Genomic DNA, 24210 nt, shown 5'->3' with positions numbered 1-24210 from the left:
CGCGCTGTCGGGCCGCCTGCCGGCGTCCTTCATATTAATTAGGCAAGCAAAATCAAAACAAGGCTGACATGAGTGACATCTTTCCCACAAAAACAAAACGAAACAAGAAAACGTGATATTTACAATATGCATGGTTGATTAAATAACTTTCACTTAATTGCCTCGTTACATAATAGTTTTTTTTTTATTCCACCCCCCAGTAAATTAAATTAATAATAACTTTAGACCTATATAATGCATTTAAATCACATTTAACGTGAAACACGTGGTATTATCATAAAAAAAGTTTAAATGCCAGATTTAAAAAAAATCGTACATATATTTCAATTACAATTTACAATGCTATAGATTGCAAAATTGAACAACAAAATAGTAACCTAAACCGTACATGGATGTAGATTAGTTGTAGTTTGATACCGTAGTTCCTACATTTATTTCCAACTAACAATTTATTACTTAAAACTAATGACACTTCTAATTAAAAATGAAGTTTAAAAAATGTCTTATGCGTCAGATTTCCATATATATGTACAAACATATGTGCATAAGCACATATATATTTACATATATACTTTTGTAAAAGCCCCATATAAAAGGTAAATTGAGAATATACATATATATATGAAATAAACATATATGTACATATAAGATACACACATATTCATATTTACAAATACTCATAAGACTACCAGTAATTATTTGTACGTACAAATGCATCTTTGTTTAGTAATCGTTTAGCATGCAAGTGCTCACACGCCCCCCAGTGGATAAACAAGGTGCTACTCCCAAAACGAAAACATGATCACACTTCAAATAATACAATTACTGGACAGCAAAGGAACATCACCTGCTTCTTCTTAGAGCTTTGCAAGTACACTATCATAAATTGTATTACTAACAAAAAACGGGGTGGGAATGAATCACAGACATAAGTTATGCCTTTTAAAAATGACTTGTCTTTATTGTAAAAAAACAACAACAGTAACATCCATTTGTCAAAAACAGATTTGCGTTAAAAGCCACGATATGTGATTAACTGAGATGTAAATATGGCAACAACATCCTGAGTGGCACACTGTCACGCTGCAGTTGCGGGACGCTTAGCAAGAAGTTATTATGAAAGAAAAAAGAAGCGTAATTGGACAATAATGACATTATATATATATATATATATAATATTTTTCTTTTTTTTCAAAAAACACCCCCAAAAATATCAGTAAAGCGTGCGTGTGAGCATTTAAATTTCAACAAACAGAAACGGCCCTGAAAATCCACCCTCACCTAAAAATACTGCTTTTCATTCAAAATAAATCACATTCTGAACGGCGTGTGTGCACTTTGGAAGTTTGACTTCATTTTAGTTTCAAGATGATTTCATCCTTCTTTGAAACGATGACACAAAGTTGAGTGGCTGTTCTCCAAGTACTCCCACATCCCCTACAAAAATGCACATTAACTTAATGAAAGACTCAAAGTGATCCATCGGTGTGAATGCGAATGCTTGTTTGTCTAACATTCCCTGTGATTGGCTGGTGACTAGCCCAAAGTGGGTCAGGAACGGGTCCGACTCATCCACCGTATTGAGTAAAAGTGATACAGAAAATGAAATGGATGGAATGATTGATTGATTGATTGATTTGAAGGGTTACTTGCGAGTCTCCTCTTAAGCTGGAAAATTAAATTTTCTGTGGGGTTGATGTTTGGAAATCAACATGGCAGCTCCTTCATTGGGGGGGGGGGCAGTATTGTAGTGGGGTCTTTGGTTTTATGACAGACATTTCTACAGTGGCAAAATAACTAAATGAAATAGTGGTTAGCACAAAGGGCTGAACAATTAATCAAATTAAAATCAACGTTGCAAATAAATATATTATATTATATGTTTAAGCCACACTTAAAAGTCAAGTCAAACTCGAGCTGTGCAATTACTCGAAATTCAATTACAATTTCAATTATTACGCTCCACAATTACAAAATCAGTATAATCGTAAAAAAAAAAAAAATTATTAATACTAATTTTGAGTTGTTTAAAATTATACATTTGCACCTTTAAAAATGTTTTTTAATAACTAATTTAATAAATTTTGTCTTGTCTAAAAATAATTGTATTTGTCTTAATATTTTTTAAGTTTAAATATTGTCTTGTTTTGTACCAAAAAATAAATTATTGTCCTAATCGTGATTTCAATTATTACCAAAAAAATCATGATCAATATTTTCTTCATAATCGAGCAGCCCTAAGTCAAACATTTTCTTTATAATAATATGTTCTTAGTCCAAACAGCGGCCATTTTGGCACTTGCTGTCAACAGAGCGAAACGGCTCAACTTACAAATGTCAGTCTTGTTCGAAAATCGAGTCGACTTTATGGTCACTTATTAACCCGTGTTAAAAAAATTACATGGAAAAAGGACCTTGAAAAATACATTTGTATATTAAATCACAATATTGAGGGAAAAAAATATCAATTTGATTATTTTTCAGAATGGTTCCGCCCTATTAGCGCCACTGCTTCACAGTTCTTACTTTTGTGGTTCCCAACTCGTTTGTATGTTTCCCCAAAAACCCGCATGTTGGCTTTCAAAACTGTCCATGGGTGCGAATTGCAGTCTGAATGTTTCTACAGTCATTCATTTGTTTGTCTCTTTGTGCCCTGGGATTGTCCGGCGACCTGTCCAGGGTACCACGCCACCTCTCGCAAAGATAACCGCAGTGGAGCTAAAAATGGTCGCACCTAAAATGGTCGCACCTGAATTGGTCGCACTTAAAATGGCCGCCCTGATCCTTCCCATTCCCAACGAAGGCGTGGTCCTGACGGGCCTCATGAGAACGGCGGCGTGGATTAGAGCGCAAAGCGGCTCTCCACCTCGTCGGCGACCATTTCGCCGATGGCGAGCGAGGAGGTGGCGGCGGGCGAGGGGGCGTTGCGCACGTGCAGCACGCGGCTGCCCAGGTCGCCCACGCCGCCGTCGAATACAAAGTCGTCCACCAGGTTGCCGTCGCGGTCCAGCGCCTGCGCTCGTACCCCGGCCGGACCCCTGCGCATAAACGCAGACGTTAACGTTCTTTCTTTGCATTCTTCTCTACTTTCTCATCTCTTTCTTGCTCTCCAGCGTCTATTTTCTTTCTTTCTTTCTTTTAGATTTCTATTCTTTCGATTTTTGCTCTCACTTTTGATTTGATTGTTTTCTATTCTTTTTATTGTCTTGCTTTCTACTCTTATCTCGAGGTTACTTTTCTCTGTTGATGATCTCATTTTATTTTCTCAATTTAAGTTTCTGTTTTCTCTCGTTTTCTCTTGTTTTTCTATTCTTTCTCGCTTTTTATATTTTCTCTTTCCATCTTGCTTTTAATTCGATCACTTTTTATTCTCTTGCTTTCTATCCTTTCTTCCTATTGTCACTTATTTTCAATTGTCTCCATTTCTATTCTGTCTTGCTTCCGTTTTCATGCTTTCTATTGTCTCGTTCTATTCTCTCTCATTACTTGAATTTCTTTCCTTTTTAATAGTTTCAATTTCCTCGCTTTCTATTCATTCTGACTTTCTGTTCTCTTGCTTTCTATTTGTGCGATTGATTTTCATTAGAGCTGTCAAACGATTACATTTTTAAATCAGATTAATCACATCTTAGAATTGTGATTAATCACGATTAATCGCTTAATAAAAAAGGCTTTTTTAATCCCCAAAAAATCCCGCCGAATTTGAAGAGCACCGGTTATGTGTTAATTCTTTTGACATTTTACGTTATGAGGACGTCTCCAACGTTTTTCGATCCACTGCACACGCTCATCCTCCTCTTTTTCTAATCAGTTAATTATTTGCATAATTTAAAATGGGGGGGAAAATGATCCCAATATTTTGACATGAACAAATATTCTAAATGTGAAACGCAAACATTTATTAAATGCTTCACTTTAACGCATGTAATTCTGTTTATTGCTCAAACACAACCTGTGCTACCTTCAACGTAGCCATCCGCTGTCACGCTAAAGGTTAATCTATGGTCATAGTTAATAGTGCGATTAATCTGCGTTATATTCACGATTAATGCAATATTTTTTGTGATGAATTAATCAGTTATTGCTTTGACAGCACTCATTTTCATGCTTTCTATTCTTTCGCTACTGTCTCCTGTTCTAGGTCTCTCATTTTCTATTCTCTCTTTCTCGCTTTTAATTCTCTCTCAATTTTGATTCTCTTGCTTCCTTCTTCTTTCTTTCCCTTTTGCTCTCTAACTTTTGTTCTATCCTTTCTTTTAATTTTCTTCTCCGTTTCAATTCCCTTCCTAGTCTCTCCTGCTTTCCACTCTTGTTTCTATTGTCAGTTTGCATTCTCTTGCCTGCTATTCCCACCGACAGCCACTAGGCGAGCGTGTGCACAATATCGAGGGGCAAAAATGGTACCTGAGCACGTCACTGCGAGACAGTTCGGGAATATACTTTTGCAGGATCTTGACCTGCGCCCCGATGAAGATGCCTCGGTACATCTCGCCGACGCCGTACGAGATGTTCTTCAACACCAGCTTCTGAAGGCCTCTGACATGGCAAAAGTACACGAGAAGCTCACGAATATCTTCATTAACAGCAAGAAAATGGAATGTTTATAATAACTGGGGGGTGTCAAAATATCAATGAAATATAATAAAATAATGTTAAAAAAAAATCACACATTTTTTTAAAGGCGCGATTTAGGATTGCCTCTTACTTGGAAAGCCTGTGCTGGGGGGTCCAGTTGCAACGCAGCAGACACGGCCACGTCAAAATTTAGCAGTAATAAACGTCATAATAATGCATATATTGGCGGAGACTGGGGTCAAGTTGTAAAAAAATGTGCAGAATTGCATAAGTTACTTCATGTTAAAGATTACATAGCTCTTAATATGAAAAGAAAAATGCACTGAGCTGTAACCATTGTCTTACAAATGCAATGATGCCATCTAGTGGCAGAAAAATGACCTCAACACAAATCAATATCACACTCGATTTTAACTCAATTTTATGAATGATTATGAAATTACTGTATCAATGACTGAAAGATGCAGCCATATTTCTTTTAGTTTAACATTTTTTCCCACTTTTATGTTCACAAGAGTATAAAACCTTAGAGAATTTTTTTTATATTTTACATTTAGAAAATATACACAATTTGTGATTAATCGTGTGGGTAACTATTGAAGTCATGCGATTAATTACAATTAAAAAATGTAATCACCTGACACCAATGATAGTAATATGCACAATACAAGAACTGTGCCGTGCGTTGTAGACCCACACGCAGTAGGTGAAAATCCACAATTCATAGATTTTTTTCTTCTACACACTCTAAACTTAAAAACACATTTTAAACATCATCTTTTTCTCCTCTCCTCTTATTACTGCAATTATATAGTTATATTATAGTTATATTTCAACACGCCTCTCACGCCGTACATACTGTACTGTTTATACTCTTTAACGACCCCTACGCTCTTCTGGTTAATGTTATGTAACCTGCATTTCGTTGCCTTAAATCTATTCTAAAAAAAAAAGAAAAAAGGATGCAACTTTTTTTTTTTTTTTATATACAGTTCTTGTACTGTATCAAAGTAGCACAGGACCGACCTGAAGGAGAGGGCGTCGGCCAGGTCCCTCACGTTGAAGTCATAGATTTTGTATCCTTCCCTCTTGAAGGCCAGCACGGCGTTCGGTCCCAGCCAGATGCTGCCGTCCATGCGCGGTGTGAAGTGGACGCCCAGGAAGGGGAAGCGAGGGTCCGGCACCTGAGAAACACACACAAACACAACCAACGATGGGAACTGTGGAAATGCTTTATCTATACGGATAAACTTTCAATACTTTTTTTAATGAAATATTTTTGTCGGGGAAATTTACGGAAGAGGATTAGAGCCAGTCAAGCGAGAAAAAAAGAAGTTTGGCAGGATTCTCTCTTTATTCTCAGAATTCTTTCTTTGACATTTCTTTGAGAATTCTGACTTTATTCTCAGAATTCTGGCTTTAAAGTGAGATTTCTGAGAATAAAGTCACAATTTTCTTAATTTTGTATTTATTGAGGCACGTTCGCCATTCTCAGAATTCTGACTTCAAAGTGAAAATTCTGACTTTATTCTCAGAATTCTGACTTTAAAGTGAGAATTCTGAGAATAAAGTCAGAATTCTGAGAATAAAGTCAGAATTCTCACTTTAATTTCAGAATTCTGACTTTATTCTCAGAATTCTCACTATTCTCAGAATTCTCACTTTAAAGTCCGAAATCTGAGATTTTCTTCTCTCTCTCTTCACTGACTCTAATCCTCTTCCGTATAAACTAAAATTACAACTGTGATTTATTTGCATTTATCCCTGTTGCTGTTCCCGAGTATGCAATGTAAAGGTTAAATGGCTTCTGCCTGAAAAGTTTCTTCTCCATTTTTTTGTTGTTCCCATCCTAAATGACTTACAGATGTACTGCTTGGAACTCTTAAACACACAGGCTGATAAAACAACTCCCAAAATTCCTCCAACCAGAGATACAGAAAGTATCTCCTTTTTTTCCCTTTCTTTTTTTCCAAGTGAGACAGGAAAGGTTTGCGATGATGAAAAACACGTGGCCATAAAACAAGTTGTTACGTAACATTGGGGGGGAACGTGGTAGCTTACGGGATAAATGTTGCCTTTGACCAGGTAGTGCTTCTCCGGCTTGAGGACCAGATAGTCCCCTCTGAAGGGGACGATGCGAGGATCCCGGCTGCACCCGGAAATCTGCGACAGGCGGTCCGAGTAGAGCCCCCCGCAGGTCAGCACGTAGCGGCAACGCATCTCGCTGCCCTGAGGGAGCGCATCCGGGAAATACTCAACGAGGCTGACTTTTATCACATTTGAGGTGACAGGCCTCTCACCTTCTTGTCTTTGATGGCGATTGGATATTTAAGTCCTGAAAAAGATATGATGACATCATCAGTAAGGGCGTACAGACATTTCCTCTTCATCTTACCATCAGCGCCCCCTGCTGGGCTCTCCGTGGCCACGGAGATGTCGCTGACTTCGTACTGCGTGACCACCTTGCCGCCGGCCTCCTCAAAGTCTTTGCCGTACTGCAGCGCCACCTGCCGCCAGTCCACGATGCCCGTGTTTGGGGAGTCCAGCGCCATGACGCCCTGGCGGGGACAAGCACTTCACCGTCAAGTCAATTAACCATCTACTCAAGACGAGTGAACGCCTCCCTCAAATAATTGTGAAATGTGCCAAAATAAAGACCTCATGAAAACAAATCATAACATTTGGAAAAAATAAACACCTCTTTTAAGAAAATAATGCTTTCATTGATTTTAAACTTAAAACAAATAAATGCCTCCCTCAAACAACCAAAGACAAATAAACACCTCCCCCAAAGACGGCTCACTCAAGCTACCATCAAATAAATGCCTCCTCTCAATGAATAATCAATTTAGGCTCCCTTAAGCCAATACCACCGCTCTCAAGCAACCATCGAGGTAAGTAAACGCCTCCTGCAAGCAATCGTCAACATGACGCAAATCAACACATTCCTCAAATAATCAGCAACTGAAGACATTTGAGTGCAACCCTGAAATAATCAATAAGAAAACTCTTCCCTCAAGCAACCATCAAGTTAAGACCAGTAAACGCCTTCCTCAAGTAGTCATATAAAAAAATGTTTAGACCTTCACTAGAGCAACCATTAATGAAGGACAAATACCTCACTCATATAATCCATTAATACATAACTTCTTTAAGCAATTATCAACATAAGACAAATAAGTGCCTCCCTCAAACATTCAACTAAACACAAAAATGTCTCCCTCAAATGCCATCAACTCAATTCAAAATAATGCCTCCCTCAAATAATCATCAACTAAAAAATAAAATAAAAAAAATAAATAAAAAAAAGAATACCGCCCTCTGGCAACCATCAACGTAAGACAAATAAATGCCTCCATCAAGCAATCACCACTGTATGACAAATGTGTCGCCCCCAAAAAAATTGCAATAAACCCCTCCCACAAATAATCAACAACTTAAGACAACTTTCAGCTGCTTTCCTCTCGCATCCAGCCACTTAAGACAAACGCTTCTCGTCAGCAATCTTCAACTTGAGACGAATAAACGCCACTGGAAGGCTTACCTTGCAGTACGGCTCTCGCTCTCTAATTCCTTTGGCGTCCACGATGCTGAGTCCCGGCACGTTGTTCTTCTGCCCTCGCTCGTATAACGCTTTGAGGCGAGGGATTTCCTCCTGTTCTAATGCCACAATAAGCTGCAACAATACACACACACACACACATATGCAATGTTCACACAGTTGACTGGTTGATGAAGGGAAAGTAGTGAAATAGCTCTCCCTGTTGGCGGAAAGCAGTGATTGTCAAAGTGAGATACGTGAATTGGTAGTACATGAAAAAAAAAAAATCACTGCCCGAATACAGTTCAGTTGTCTTTAACATTTAACATTTATGTACAATTTTGTCATTTATTTGGCTGTGATGGTGGTTACTCGGAGAGCAAATTTTTCGGCGGTATTTGGTGTGTAGAGGTTACTCAAGTTGAGCGGACCTTGCCGCACTTCTTGTAGGGTAGTTGCTTCTTGTCGCAGTAGTCGTAGGCCAGCGCCGCGCCACGCACGCACAGGCGAGCCTTGAGCGAGCCCGGCGTGTAGTAGATGCCGCTGTGGATCACGCCGCTGTTGTGGCCGCTCTGGTGCATGGCTGAAGAAAAACAAACACCAAGAAGAAAAGTCATATGTAAACAAACGAATCGATCAAAAGATAGAAAAAAAAAACGTTAAAAATAAACAAAATGGGAAATGGCGAACGTGACACAATAAATTAATTAAATGAATAGGGAATTGAATAAATTGGTTCACTTTTACATGGGTTACTTCTCATTTTTATTATTTATTTTATTGCCTTCATTTTTATCTTAGTCGTTTGAGAAATTTACCGCATTGACTTTTTAAATCTGAATTCTGTCAATAGCATCACATTTGTGGAATCAATTAATTATTGTTCATACTATTAATTTGATGTAGTGATTCAAATTTGGGAATTGAAAATAATTCATAAGAAATTAATTATTACCTTTAAATATATTTAATTGAGTTCCATTTTATTGTGGCAATTAAATGCCTAAATTAGGCAAATTTTGTTTATAATTTTGAAAATTAAGAACAAATTCTAAATTATTTTAAATTATATAGCTTTTATTTTTATACATTTTATTTTTTTAAATTTAATATTAACTCGCAAAATTATTATTTTTTCTGTTTCAATTATCCAACTGAACAAAATTCCGTACATTAATTCACATTGACATTATGTGTTGATAATTTAAATTACATTTACATTAAAAATGTACATCTAAATTATATACATTTTTTTTACTTTGGCACATTCATCAACTAATTGCCTGCCCAAAACAGTATTATAATACTTTTACATTTTATTTTAGGCACATTAACTAAATAAATCACATAATTAATACCATTTTATTTATTGAATCTTTATTCGTGGAATTTTGACGACTTAAAATTCAGTGTAATTTCCCTCACAGAGCTCTTTCTCCTTCTCCAACAGTGTGAAGGTGAGGGTGGGATGTCGCAGGATGAGCTCCCGGGCGGTGGCCAGGCCCACGATGCCGGCGCCCACCACAGCCACATCGCACGTGCTGAAAGACCAAGCGTGTTGATTCGTCACAATTACATCAATTACATATTTGGAGGCCCGCGTGTTGACAAAGCGGTTCAACGTCCTGCTGTCCGCCACAACCATGACGACCTTTGAAACGGACAGCGGGGAAACATCGTGCAACCAAATACACATTTGACCCTTACGTACTGCTTGCGTCAAAAACCCATTTTGACATTCAACCCAATTTTTTTTAAATTAATTAAAACATACATGCCTCTTATATACTCTGAAATGTGATTAAAATTTGTGTTTTTATTTACCTAAATATTTCAAATATATATTTTTTTAAGTTGTAATTTTAATACCGTGCTCACCGTCAGAATCGGCCTATGCCTATGTTAGCAATTTGAGAATGAGGACATTCTTCTCCAGTAGCGTAGTTTTTGCTGTACATGGAAAAAAAACAGTATGTGTACTTATAACAGCACACTGTTGTGCCTTGGAATCCTGTACAGGAAGTCCCACAATGAAAAGGATCACTGACCAAAATGTTCAAAGCCTGAAATAACAGCTCCAATCTTGTGACCTCTGGGAGAGAAAAAAACCTGCAAAACTTGCCCAGCTTCACACAAGCTGATTGAGTTTGTTTGTTGCTGTAACAGTGAAATAACAACCAGACAGTTAATGTATATTGTAGCACGGCTAAATGTTGAATGGGACTGTAAAGCGTGGAGATATTTTGATTTCTTTTAATGAGAATTTAAAACATTTTTTGCATTTCAATTGATAAATCATAAATAAATAATTAATACATTTTTGCTATCGGCTTGAATGTATATCAAACCCCTGTTTGCAAGCTCTCACCCCTTCGGCTCTACACTTTGCACGTCATTGGTCCATGTTGAGAATGAGCGCAGCAGAGTTGACTAAGGTCAAATAAAACTAAGCACAACATTGTTTTGATTAGTTTATTTGATTTGCTAGTGTGATTTTTTTTTTTTAATAAATACATATATATAATTTTGGGGAGCTTGATCCTCTAATGCATTTCAATGGGCATCAATTATACGCGGATTTTCTCAATTTACGGGCCGGCGCGGAACGGCGAATAACGGGGGGTCAACAGTACAGTGCTGTTGTCAGGGTGCTATTACATAACCGCCCTGCCCACGAGTCTGCACTCTGAAGACACACTCAACTAATGTGAAACACATGCGCTCGTTCTTTTCAAGGAGTTTCACGGCAATAAAAACAAAAGCAAATTTATATATATATATACAAATAATACTAATAACACTAAAAAAGAAAAGTATATTCGCTGCAGAATCAGATACTACGCCCTTGACAGTGCAAACAAGTCGATAAAAGTTGATCATAGTATAAGGAAAAGTATGTCGTAAATGTACACAAAAAAGAAGCACGAAAAGAGAAACGTGAGTTAATTAATGAAGTGTTTTTATCTCTTACCTGTGCAAGTGTCTTGTGCAGGTGTCATTTAGCAACTTAGCGCTAGCACCCTTTAAAGAGCTTCTTGTTCCTACGACCCGAAACATGGCAAACTTCTCGTCAAAGTATTGTATAAAAAAGAAAAAAGGACAACGCTAAAAGTGCTTCGAGTGATCGTTCCGCCTTCTCTTGTCACTTTCCTCCTCCTCTTCCCTTCTCCGGTCATCGATGCCCGCAAACTTCCCCCATGAAACCCAAAACCCAAAACCCGCGCCAACTCCCGCGAGACTTCCTTCTCCGTTAAGCAGCCAATGGAAAAGCGCGTCTTCCGTGAGGTCATACGCCTGATAAAATGGCCGCAGTCGACATGTATGTAAACAAACCTGCTAACGCTTAAAGGGTAGGTCACAACAGTTGTACATTATTGAACTATTTAACGGATTTTGAAGGAAATTGGCCAGAAAGAATATGTGATATGACGTTTCAAAATGCATTCAATGTGTTAATATTTCAGATGAAGCTGCTCGTGAAGGGGGTGCAATCTGCTCTGAAGCAAAGAGAGATTAGCCGGAGACATTTCTGGGGATGGCTCAATGCTGTTTTCAACAAGTACTCATATTCATAATATTAATCGTATATTTTGTTTAATAGGTGTATGTTTTTTGGGTTTTTTTATCTTCAGAAGAAGTTCAAAGTATGTCTAAGGATCAGTGTCTCCAAAAGGCTCCGATTTTTGTGGTTGATGAATGTCTGCAAGTTTGGGTGACATTGTGCTAATTTATTTCAGGCACTTGGCCCTTTTTTTTTTATTGTTATATATTTTGATATGATCATGTAAAAATATTTATCAAATTTCCTTCTTAGTGTGTGTGTGGATATATATATATCCACACACACACACACACACACACACACACACACACACACACACACACACACACACACACACACACACACACACACACACACACACACACACACACACACACACACACACACACACACACACACACACACACACACAACTAAAACAAATATATTTATTTATATTTTCCTTTTTCCAGGGTGGACTATGAGCGCATCAAGGCTGTGGGTCCCGACCGGGCGGCGTCAGAGTGGTTGCTGAGGTGCGGCGCCAAGGTGCGCTTCCTAGGTTTGGACCACTGGCACGGGGACTACAACATGCTGCCCACCGGGCCTCTGGGGCGCTTCAAGATCCAGGCCATCGACGCCACCGACTCCTGCATCATGTACAGAGGCTTCGACCATCTCGGTTTGGGAACCGCTCTACAAAAATTCACAATATAGAGACCATACATCGGGCGTGGGCAATGGGCTAACCAAATGTATGACAGAAATGCGGTTTTAGATATGGGCAACATACATGCTCTTAATGTATTTCATTCTTTATAATGCATTATTAATGCATGTATAAAAGAGGGCTTGAAACAAGCAGCAAAATAACCACATGCTGTCATTTTTTTCCAGTGCAAAGGGCTCTCGCATAAAAATTGCCATTCAAGGACGGCCCACAACTGCTGAACCGCTGCTCCTTCCTTGACGCCATTGCGTTGCATCTGTGCAGAGGGTTTGCAGCACGTGGAGGAGGTGAAATTACGCAAGTGCATCTACATCGAGGACGCGTGCTTGGAGCGGCTCGGCGCGCTGGAGAACCTGCAACGCAGCGTCTTCATCATGGAGGTGGTGTCGTGCGGGAACGTCACCGACAAGGGCCTCATCGCTCTGCACAAACTCAGGCAGGTCTTTTTTATTTTTTATTCTTTTTATTCTTTTTATTTTATTTTATTGAAATAAATAAATACAATTTTATAAAAATACATTTTTTATTTCTATTTTGTAAAAATAAAGATTAATCAAATGCATTTTACTTTATATTAGTTATTAAATTAAATACATTATGTAGTACAATTTTAGTAAAAAAAAAAAATACATTAATTTTATTTATTTGTTCTAGGAAAAATAATTTTACTGTTATTGTATTTCATTTGAGTCAATGTATTGTTGTAAAAAAATAATAATAATAATTGATTAATAATTTTTAAATTTTGTAGTAAAGCAAGTTTTGTTACAACAAAATGAGTACTAGTGGACTCTGCAATGCTGAACATGTATGACCGGAACATTTAATTCCAGGAACTACAAATACCAAGAAGTAATAATTTGTGGAATTTTAGAATTGAAAACAGCTTTTAACTTGCTGTGCGTTTTTTTTTTTAGGAATCTGGAGTACCTGTTCCTCAGTGACCTGCCTGGCGTCAAAGACAAACAGAGCACGGTGGAACGTTTAAAGACGGCACTCCCGCACCTTGATCTTCACGTGGACCTGGACTAAAAAAAATCAACAGCAACAACAACAAAGCACTTTACTGTTGACACCAGTTTATTTAACATCAACATTCGTCATGTTAGCTTTACGCCACTGGGGCTCCTTTATGCTTCTCCGCAAACATGAATGCCCGTACGCTTCCAGGTGGCCATTTTGAGTCTGCAGTTTATTTTTTTTTTTGGGCCGTGGCTTTTTCTTGACACGGTTAGCTGCTTAGCATATCTGTTCATAAAGTTAAATAATCCAAGGTGGTCAAGCCACCGTTTTGAAAGCCTGACAGCATAATTGCATAGTTCATTGTTTTATGTATTCAGAAATGGAAGAAAAAAAAAAAAACCTAACTAAATAGATTCCAGTTACCAACCTTCGCGGCTTACCGTGACCTGGATGACCGACACGGAAAAAACTGAAACAGACTAATTGCATTTCCATTCATTTGAATGGGAAAAGATGATTTGAGATGCAAGTTTGTGTTACGAGCACGGTCACACAATGTACTGAACTCATATCTCAAAGCAGCACTATATGAGGCTAACAATTTTGTGTATCCCCCCCCACCACATTTGATCCATAGCTAACGGGACATAAAAGGAGCCTTCAATTGGGGCACTCGTATTTGAACGATTAATTTGGCATTTCCGCAACGAAACGGCTGCGAACGTCCATAGCACCACGTTGGGGAACATCTCGACTTAAGTGCTGTTTTGAATAAATATCATTGAAAGTGAAAAAAAAAAAAAAGTGGTGTCCTACTTGACTTGCGGTGCAGAAGATTTGACAAAACCTTCCATGTCGTTTACGAGCGGAGCGCACGGTCACGTGACGCTCCTTGTCCTCCATCATCTAGCTAACGTTTGAAAATGATAACAATATGACAAAAAGTCACCGAGGAATGTCAGTCGCTCAGCTCCAGCGCTTTGCTTCACTTCCTGAGTCTTGTTGATGAGCTTCTAGATGTTAGGCAGGTGGTAGTTGAACTTGCTGAGGTTGTGGTAGTACTTCTTGGTATCCGGAACAGGGAAGATGCTGCTGCCCGTCAGCTGAGGCAAACACTGACACCACAAGCCAGGTCAGTCATATGCTCATTGAGCAATATCGCATGAGAGAGGGAGTCATGACATCAAGGCTCATTTCAGTATACATTTTTTATACTTTTAGTAGTATGTTTTGAGTAAAAATATTTTATATGCATTTTTAATGTTGCTACAGATTTTTTTCTATTATTATTATTTTTTTAAATTAAAACATTTAATTTGACTAAGAAAGTAAAGAATGAAAAAAATATATATATAATAGCAACATTTTTATTAGAACAAAAATAATGACATTTAATTGAGTAATAAAAACTTGTATTTTAGTATTTTAAAAAATGTTTTAGTAAAAAAAAGGTTTCTTTTCAGAAAAATTAAGTATTTAGTTTTTTTCCCCCTTTGAGTGAAAAATATTTCGTTTTTAGTGCAATATTTATGGTAAAACATTTAATTTTACTAAGAAAGTAAACAATAAAATAAAGAAATTAGTTTATAATAGTAATATTTTTGATTGATTAATGAAATATTGAGTAATAGAAACATGTAGTTTAGTATTTAAAAATAGAAAAACAATTTATTTTCAGAAAAACTAGTATGTTAGTATGTTTTTCTTTGAGTAAAAAATATTTGGTAATTTCTTTGGTACACAAATATTTTAGTAACAGTAAGTAATATATTTGAGACATGTTTTAGTAAATATATTCTTAGTATGTTTTGAGGAAAAATTGTATCACACAGTAATATTTCTCATTTTATATTATTACAACAGAAATATATGTAATTTTAGTACAAAAAAACTTTAGTAATATTTTTATTCGATTAAGAGTTGATATAAGTAATATTGTGAATGTTTTCTTTTGATGCGAGTAATATTTTGAACGCCGTTTCGGTCAAATATATTGTACATTAGCAAAATCTCCTTCTTGTCTTTTCATAAAAGAGCGTGACTCACCCCGGCGGGCAGGTGTTTGCGCGGAAGGCGGGTCCTCCTGTTGCCGTGGCGATCGTGCCCCGCGTTGCCGTTGGCCTGGTTCCTGTGTCTCAGACTGTCAAAGTAAGGATGCTGCAGCAGCTGCTCGCACGGAAGACGCTCGATGGGGTTCATACGAAGGCAAGCCTGTCGACGACATTATCAAGAAGAATTTGGAGTATGATTACTATCGTTTAGTTGACTTAATTGATTAAAGGTATTATATTGTGTGAAGGCCTAAATAAGTTATTCCTATTTTTTTGTATTCCTGCCACTTTTTTTGACATTGCCTTTCACGTAATTCCAATTTCAACATTTTACAATAATTCACAGCATTGGAGCTAGTATTTTTTTCCTTACAAATATTTAGTTTGCCAAAAATTTAACATTTTTCACCCAGAAATTGGGACCCGATTGACCCCATTGATTGTTAACCATTCATTCCCAATGACACATTCAACAAATGAGATTCACATCATTCCCATTCCAAATTCTAAATGTTCTGCTGATTCAAAGTGGAAATGATTTTCAACAACCCGACATTTCTGAGCCCTCAAAACAATCCTTATTCATTAACGATGACACATTTAAAAAAAAAAAAAAAAAAACATTACATTGAATATAATTTCACATCATTCACAATCATTCCACGTTTCAATATTTTACTTCACGTGCAATTTCTCCCGATATTGCAAATGAGTTCATTTTCGGGGTGTCAGGCAATACATTTTTAAAATAATTAATCACATGATTCAATAGTTAACTCACGATTAATCACAACTTTTATATCTGTTCTAAATGTACAATAAAAAAAAGTTTTCATACTCTTGTTAACATAAAAGTGGATTTTTTTTAACTAATAGAAATATGGCTGCATCATTGATAGTCATAGTCATTGATACAGTAATTTCATAATTCATAAAATTGAGTTAAAATTAAAAAGTTGTGCTGTTCTGTAAAAAAACGAGTATAACATTGATTTGTGTTAGTCATTTTTCTGCCACTAGATGGCATAATTGCATTTGTAAGACATTGGTGACAGCTCAGTGCATTTTTCTTTTCACATTAAGAGCTATCTAATCTTTAACATAAAGTAACTCAAATTCTGCACATTTTTCAAATAGTAAAATACAGGCTTGACTTTAAATTAACGCACTAGTTAATTTATTTATTACAGTAAATTGTGAAATAGCATTTTAGGTATACACATATGAGCCCATACAAAATAAAGAATGAAATCCATCCAATAAATCATACAAAAATATATTAAAAGCGTACCCCAAATCAATTGATCAAGCAATCATATCCATGTGCTAATGCTAATGCTAATTTTGCCACTACCTTCATGAGACTGAGCGTTTGGTGGGTGAGGTTTGGATATTTCAGCTCCAGAGGTTCCTAAGATAGCGACAAAAAAATGTTAAGTTGCGAATGGTGTTCAAACTTGTCACTGGAGACAAATTGCGCAATCCAATGTGAGGAGTTTTGAAGGGATTCGGACCATCTGTTGAGGTTCCGGGATGGACAGGCCGTGGAAGAACTGATTGGTGCTGAAAACCTGTTGATGACGACAGATCAGATCTCCTGCAACATATTGTACACACAAGGACAAAAATCAATATTTGAAAAAAAAAAAAACAAGATTAAACTCATGTTTTGTATTTTCATTCACTGCCAGGCCAGTTAAAATGGATCTTTTCATGTCTGTCAATTTCGAACCGTGGACGAAAGCGTTTTAGTTGTTTCGTAAAAGTGCCATGCTGACCGAGGGTTTTGCGGATCAGGTAGAGCTGGTCCATGTCGGACTTGCCGGGCCACAGCGGCACGCCGGAAAGGAGCTCGGCCAAGACGCAGCCGACGGCCCAAACGTCCACGGGGGGGCCGTACTGCGTGTCCCCCACCAGCAGCTCGGGGGCGCGGTACCAGCGCGTGGCCACGTAGTCCGTGTACGAGTCGCACGGCCCCGCTACGTGGCAAAACGGAACACATCAAAAAGAAAAAAAAGGTTATTTTAATAATGGTGATTATTTTTCATTTGATTATTTACAATAAATCAATCAATCCCTAAAATGTTGACAAAATCGATACATTTTCACTTTATTGTAACATGCATGACAGCTATGTAAAATTGTTATTTTTTAATAATCAAACAGCCATTATTTAGTTTAAAATCAATGTAATTACAATTGACCATTTTTTGAATAAAATGATTATTTAATATTGATAGTGTTTTTTAAAATTATTATTTATGAATCAATAAATCAATTTTTTAATAAGATAATGGAATAAAAAAAAGTTTGAAAATTGAGAAAATAAATATATAACTACATAATAAGACCATCATTTTTTTTTTATAAATGTATTCTGCTAAAAGGATTTGAGGGGAAATCCGGCTAAGGTCATGTGACCTGCTGCTTACTGAGAATCCTGGCGAAGCCGAAGTCGCACAGCTTGATGACGTGCTGTTTGGTGATGAGAATGTTTTCGGGCTTCACGTCTCTGTGGATACACTGGCCGGGCCCGGTCAGCGAGCGCACGGTAAAAAAGGGGCCCAGGGGTCAGCGGGCGGCGTGTTTGTGCCGCCGTGCCGAGGCGGGGGGAAAGGAATGCTTGTTAAAAAAAAGAGGTGACGCAAAAATTCGTGTGAAAGCGCGCTCGCCTTACTCACGTTGTGCTTGTGGCAAAAGTTGACAGCCTGAAGCGTCTGCCACGTGATGCTCTTCACCAGATGCTCAGGAACGCTGCACACAATAACAACAAACATTTTCAGTCTATATAAAAAGTTTTTGGGATATTCGGAATATGAGAAAAGGGAAATCACTTCCCAATTTTTTTTCCCACAATTCATGTGGCCTATAAACTGCACGATGCAAAGAAAATCAAAAATAAACACCAGCATTAATGTGGTTGCAAAAGTGTGCACACCCTCTTTATTTGTGGGCATGCTGCTGTGTTCAGAATGAACAGTTCCAATTAGAGGTCAGTGTTAGCATAAAACCTTCAGGTTAGAAAGCAAAAACAAAAAAGAAAATAAATCAGGAAAAGCCGACGAGAACATCCAAGCTTTATTTGCAGACACACTTTGAATGGTTCCAAGTGTGTTCTGACTACCATTTAGTAAGTAAATGTGAACACAGCCACTTTGCCAAAAAATAATAAAAAAATGGCTGTTGGAAGGTTTTTGTGATATAAAAATGATAAATAAAAAAACAAGATAAATTATTTTAAAAAGTTTTCCCATGATAAATAGCCTAAAATTGGTATTAACAATAAAATATTTTATTTTATTTTATGAAAGTTGAATTCCAAATTACATTTTAGCAATCATTTTTATTTGAGGAAAAATAATCATTTTTGCCAAATATTATTTTTATTTAGCAACTAGTAATTTAGTAAAAACTGCAGAAATAATTATATTTTAGTATTAATTAAAACTTATACTGGTACAGTTTCTTTACGATAAAATCTAGCGCAGCAAAAGTGTTATGTTACATTTAAGAAGCATTCATTTTAGTTTGAGGAAATAAATGGCTGAAAAATGATGATGTCACGGCATAATATTTAAAATTTTAAAGTTAGATCACGCCATCCAATTAAAGACCTACGATATCCTGTTCACAACCGCTGTGATACGCTGCGCCGCCTCCGCCGCCACGTTTACCGAATATGGATTTATTGCCGCGCTCCAAACGCAGCTGTGTTGGCTCACGAGCCGCCATCTTTTCAGCGGTCGCCACGGAAACGCCCACCACGTGACGCGCAATACATAACAAGGTCCGTCCCCTCCCAAAAAGGCGGCTGACGGCGCCCCGCCGGCACAGAACGTCGCCGCAAACATTCCCGCGGGGAGGGTCAGCTTCCCCGGGAGACCGCCAACACAAAAGGTGGTAACATACAGTATGTCACGGGGAGATAATCCGAATGTACACAGCGCCGCACCGCCAAGGCGCTGTTGCCGCCGCGGCGAGAAAAATAGTCGCCATCATAGCAAACGAAAAAGAAAAACAGAATTTTAAAAGGATGAATTGGAACTAACTTTGAATGGCCATGTGGCGTCCCACAAGGGTCTATTCCTTGCACCCCTTTTGTTCAGTCTGCATACGTTATAAATGTTGGCTATCGTGGTTATGCAGATGACACTCAGCAATATTTATCAATGTCCTCAGATTTCAGCTTGTTCCGTTCATGTGTTGCGTCACTGTCGGGGGTGCGGATGTGGTGCGCGTGACGCTGACCCTCGGGGGTGTCGGTCCAGCTCATGGAGCACCGTGTGGTCGCAGTACTCGAACACCAAGTGAAGTTTCCTCTTGCGGCGGAACACCTCGATCAGATTCACCAGGTTGCTGTGTTTCAGTTGCTGCATGGGAGTGTACACACACGCACGCACACACACGCACGCACGCACACGCACGCATGCACGCACGCACGCACACAAGTGAGCGAAAGTCCTGTAGTAAGACATCCACCTTCCGTTCCTACCACTAAATCCAAAGTGTTAATAGGCGGCCATAAAGCTGGCGTCGCCCCCGGCAACAGCCCCGGCTACCCCTAACACCCCCACCCGTTCAGGGTCCTGCCGTATTTATGGTCTGCCACTCCCACCCGCCACCGCTTGACTAATTAAGCAGAGCGGCTGACACTTGGACTCAATCCGAGGCGGCGGGCACGCTTCCAAATTGGAGAGCCCAACTGGGATTCCAGCTCACACACACAAAAAAAAAAAAAAACAGTTTGTGCATTACTTTAACTAATTAAATATACATTTGACAAGATAATTTTTATACTGGTGATAATTGTGTGTATTGGACATAATTTTTTTTTGTATTGATAGAAAAAAGTAATCAAAATAATAAAGCGTTGCTTCCGAAGACCCTTTTAATAGGTTTTGCAATTTTCTGTATTTTTTATTTCTCTCATAATTTAGTTATTTTGTTAATTTTTGAATATGTCCTGTAAACCAATTACTACTAAAACATGATAAATAAAATTTAAAATAAAAAGCACAAAATAGAAATACATTTATTTTTTAATAGTCATTAATTATGAATTAATCAAAAATACTAAGTGAGACAAAACTGATGAACTTTTACACTCATCCTTTTGACCCCCCCCCCTATTTAAATGCCATTTTCTTTAAAATGTATCTTTTTATTAATCTACCGACCTCATTTGACTAAAACAGAAGTTATTTACGGCGTGTCAAAACATGTTAGGATGCCAATTTTTTTCTCGAAATATTTACAATTTAAATAATTAATTAAAGGGCAAATCACCCCCCCCCTCTCAAAAAAATCTTTACAATAATGTTCTATGCCACACCATTAGTCTACACTACAGTATTTTGATTAATATTGCGCCTGTGAAATTTTAAGTAAGCAGCAAAATCCAGCCGTTTTTTTCCACTTGATGTCGACTGTCAACACAGGTACTGTAACGACCAATCACGGCCCACCTGTTTTCTGAAGCTGAGGCATGATTGGCTGTTACTTGAACAACTGTGATGTCATTGTTAGTCGACAACTAGTAGCAAAATGGCCACCCCATGAGCTAGATAAAACAAAACAAACAAAAAAACTGGTGGATTCTGCTGCTTAACTCGTATTCCACAAACGCAATATGAATCCTTATACCTTGTTTAGACTTGTGGGGGCACATACAACCAATTCATGTAAAGAAAATCTTTGGGTTGACTTCACATTACATTTTTTTCCAAATATAAAAAAAAATTAAATTAATAAAATAAAAAAAAAGTATTTTTTTTTTATTCATTATAAAACATGCATTTTTGGTGCATATTTTAGTTTTCACTTTACTAGTCACTTCATTAGAAACATCAACCATTCATGTGCCTAACGACGATGCTGAAATGAGAATTATGCGCGTGTGCCGACCTTGAGCATCCTGATCTCCCTGAGCGCGATCTTCCTGATAGTGGGGTCATCCTCGGATTCCACAAACTTCTTAATAGCGACGATCTGTCCTGAGTCTCTGTTGCGACATTTGAAGACCACGCCGTACGAACCCTCGCCGATCTTGCCCATCTTCTCGTACTTGTCCATGCTTCGATGCAAAACATCAGAAAAAAAAAATAAAAGAAAAAGAAAAACTTTCTGGAAAACAGAGGAAGACAATTTGTTAGGTAGAGCAGCAGTGTAGAATTCGAAAAAAATCTGAATATTACGAAAACAAAAGTTATAATATAATGTAATGAATTTACATTTTATTTGAATATTAAAGTTGTATAATGAGAAAATAGTCGTAATCTTTATGGAAATAAAATTGTAATACATGAGTTGTAATTTTACAAATTTGAATGTTGAGAATAGTCAAGTGGGATCATTGTGGGATCATTTTATTAAAAAAAAAAATCATAATTTTACAAAAAATTTCGTTGGATTATTACAAACATAAACAATGTAATCACATGGAAAAAAAATTGCTACGTTACGTTGAAAAATAATTACCATACATAATACTTCAAAACGATTGTGGTACATTTTTTTTCAATTTCTTAATACGAGGAAGAACAAGTCGTATTGTTTGTTTCCCAAACAAGTTTGTAGCTGTAATTTTACCACAAAAAAAATGTTAAATGAAAGACAGAAACAGAGAGAGAGAGAGAAAAAAGTAGTCAAGTGTAAAGTCAAAGTAGAATACTATACTGTAAAACTATGTCCCTCAAAGCTGCAAAACAAAAACAAAAAATCTCAGGGTTTCGTGGCCGTCCACTCAAGGCACAGCAACGCTGGTATACATCACCGACAAAAATAAAGGCACTCTTTCAATAAAACACCTACAAAAAAATACTATAACATAAAGATTAAACCACATCACTTACTCTTTTGGAGGTGATGAAGCAGAAAAAAAAAAAAAAAATCTCCTGAGATGTTTTGTTGGAGTGAAACTCAAGAGGCTTCCTCCTCTCTGAGGCGCAGATGTGATGTGTGGAAGGGGGGGGGAAAAATCTCCCCAACATCTAACACACGCGCACATCTATACAAGACCCACATCCACTCACACCTTCACAATAAAACACTACCTTTGCACGTTCAAATTCACTAAAAATGCTGCAGCAGTACTAAGGTCACACTGGATAACTTGACATTTACCATGTGACAAATGAATAGTATGGTCCATGAGACACAAGCCATTACCTACAATGGATGCAACAATGATAAAGTGACACATATGACTCAAGTTCAAATTCACAAAATGTATAGGTTATTTTATGTTGATGTTCGAGAGGATGCTCAACTCGATTTAAATTCCACAAAATGTACCATGTGTCAAATATGACTGTCGAGGGAACAAAGTCTACATCAATGCTCGTCTACTTGACGCTACTACACGATATTTTATTTTGAAGGCGAGACCGCTACCTTTCTCGTCACCGCCCCTAACACGCCCACCTTGACACATCTTCCCGGTCTACGAGCCAGTCGTCGTAGCAACAGCCAGGGAGGGGAAAAGAAAGAACTCTTGTGGATTTGTCTGCCTGAAAGCTGCAACAATGAAGACATTTAAAAGCAGTTACAGACAAAACAGCAAATAAAACTAAACGACTAGATTGTACCTTTTATATGTCGCGGTAGTGGGGCCTTCCTGCTTGGAGGAGGTTGATTTGCGCATATTCCAAAAGGTCGTGTCACACAGAGACCAATTAATGCTTCTCGGGGGCATCGGCAGAAGAGTGGCAGCCTAAACGGGGGAATTACTGGAAACTAATACCCACACGTGCGCTCATCAACACTCAACACACATAATATCATGTTGACAGGTTATTTGTTCAAAAACAGCGAGCACAAACTTTCCTGGCGAAAGAACTCAAAATGAAACGATTTGGACTTTTCCTGTTGAAACTTTTCAATACACCTACTTTTCTCAGTGAAAGATTTCAACAGACTCTCTTTTTCATTGCACTTGAAAGGGATGTGCTTGTTTGTTTCAACACCCACACTCTTCTCTTGCAGGTGACAAGGGAATGTTGGAGTTTCAACTCAGGCCTGACCAATAGCTTTTTTTTTTTTTTTTTGTTTTTACACATTGCAACATAAGACGAAGGTAATGACATTCAAATATACCCACAGTCCAATAAGTATTGTGTAATAAAGTAATAATAAACTACAATTCCCAAACAACTGCTGGATTTATGTTAAAATTAATACCCAAAAGTTGACAAAGATGAAAACGAAGGAGGCTTTTGCCATTATTGTAGTTTTAGTTAACTGTAACATGTACTTTCAAGTAATCATTTTTAAGAGAACGCACACTTGTTTTTATTTTGTTTTGCTATCGATTTTTTTTTTCCATTTTAGTTTATTTCTTCAGTTTTCAATAACTCTAATAACCTTAGTCGGTCCATGCTTTCAACATGCACACTTTTCCCACCGACAGCTTTCAACATACATTCATACTACATATAAACACACCATTGTCAACAACAGATATTTTTTTTATTAAAAAAAAAAAAAAACAGTATAGATTAAAACATTTTGCAAAGGGAATGCAACGATGTTGACAGAAGCACGACATCCCTCATGTTGTCCTTTTAAATTACAAAAAATAAAGAAAATGTACAAAAGTGCTTACACGGTGCAAATAAGAAGGTAAGTCTATAAAAGAGTAAAAGGGGTACTTATTTGTACATTATATTCAAGATTTAAAAAGGATGGATGCACGACTATGTTACAACGCAAGAAGAACCCAAAAGCTGCTCAGAAGGCTGGTTATTAGGTAGTCAGACATACCCGAGGTTAATATTAATAATAAATATTGCTTAAATAACGCGCGTGTGGC

At 37.5% G+C, this 24210-nt stretch overlaps 4 protein-coding genes across 12 annotated transcripts in view; 1 reads left to right on the top strand and 3 right to left on the bottom strand.

Moving 5' to 3' along the window:
• Window positions 1-933: 933 nt before the first annotated feature.
• l2hgdh (L-2-hydroxyglutarate dehydrogenase) lies at window positions 934-11317 on the bottom strand. Its single transcript, XM_086095531.1, has 10 exons — window positions 11088-11317; window positions 9542-9657; window positions 8548-8699; window positions 8120-8251; window positions 6971-7133; window positions 6876-6910; window positions 6637-6804; window positions 5602-5759; window positions 4405-4536; window positions 934-3038 (listed from the first exon to the last, which is right to left on the bottom strand). The coding sequence occupies exons 1-10, from the start codon at window positions 11171-11173 to the stop codon at window positions 2843-2845; spliced, it is 1338 nt and encodes a 445-aa protein (XP_085951657.1). The 5' UTR covers window positions 11174-11317; the 3' UTR covers window positions 934-2842.
• A 69-nt stretch (window positions 11318-11386) lies between these two features.
• dmac2l (distal membrane arm assembly component 2 like) lies at window positions 11387-14748 on the top strand. The gene is made up of 5 exons (XM_086095541.1): window positions 11387-11466; window positions 11581-11675; window positions 12131-12339; window positions 12652-12823; window positions 13305-14748. The coding sequence occupies exons 2-5, from the start codon at window positions 11581-11583 to the stop codon at window positions 13417-13419; spliced, it is 591 nt and encodes a 196-aa protein (XP_085951667.1). The 5' UTR covers window positions 11387-11466; the 3' UTR covers window positions 13420-14748.
• On the bottom strand, window positions 13447-22355 carry cdkl1 (cyclin dependent kinase like 1 (CDC2 related kinase)). Its single transcript, XM_086095540.1, has 10 exons — window positions 22253-22355; window positions 21306-21524; window positions 19650-19771; window positions 18083-18155; window positions 17834-17924; window positions 17180-17380; window positions 16916-16998; window positions 16756-16812; window positions 15397-15561; window positions 13447-14465 (listed from the first exon to the last, which is right to left on the bottom strand). Exons 2-10 carry the CDS (start codon window positions 21471-21473, stop codon window positions 14364-14366), a joined length of 1062 nt encoding a protein of 353 aa, XP_085951666.1. The 5' UTR covers window positions 21474-21524; window positions 22253-22355; the 3' UTR covers window positions 13447-14363.
• A 1490-nt stretch (window positions 22356-23845) lies between these two features.
• The window catches only part of map4k5 (mitogen-activated protein kinase kinase kinase kinase 5), a 24178-nt gene continuing 23813 nt past the window's right edge, over window positions 23846-24210 (bottom strand). For all 9 annotated transcript variants that reach the window (XM_086095572.1, XM_086095574.1, XM_086095576.1 and 6 more), the window contains one exon: window positions 23846-24210. This exon is cut by the window's right edge and continues 425 nt beyond it. The gene's annotated coding sequence lies outside the window, so the exon portion shown is untranslated.

The sequence above is a fragment of the Leptonotus elevatus genome, chromosome 14 (assembly GCF_054856555.1).
Source record: "Leptonotus elevatus isolate MCC_2025b chromosome 14, RoL_Lele_1.0, whole genome shotgun sequence".
Lineage (NCBI taxonomy): Eukaryota > Metazoa > Chordata > Actinopteri > Syngnathiformes > Syngnathidae > Leptonotus > Leptonotus elevatus.
Note: the sequence above shows the minus strand (reverse complement) of the source record. Positions and strands in the feature narration are given on the sequence as shown.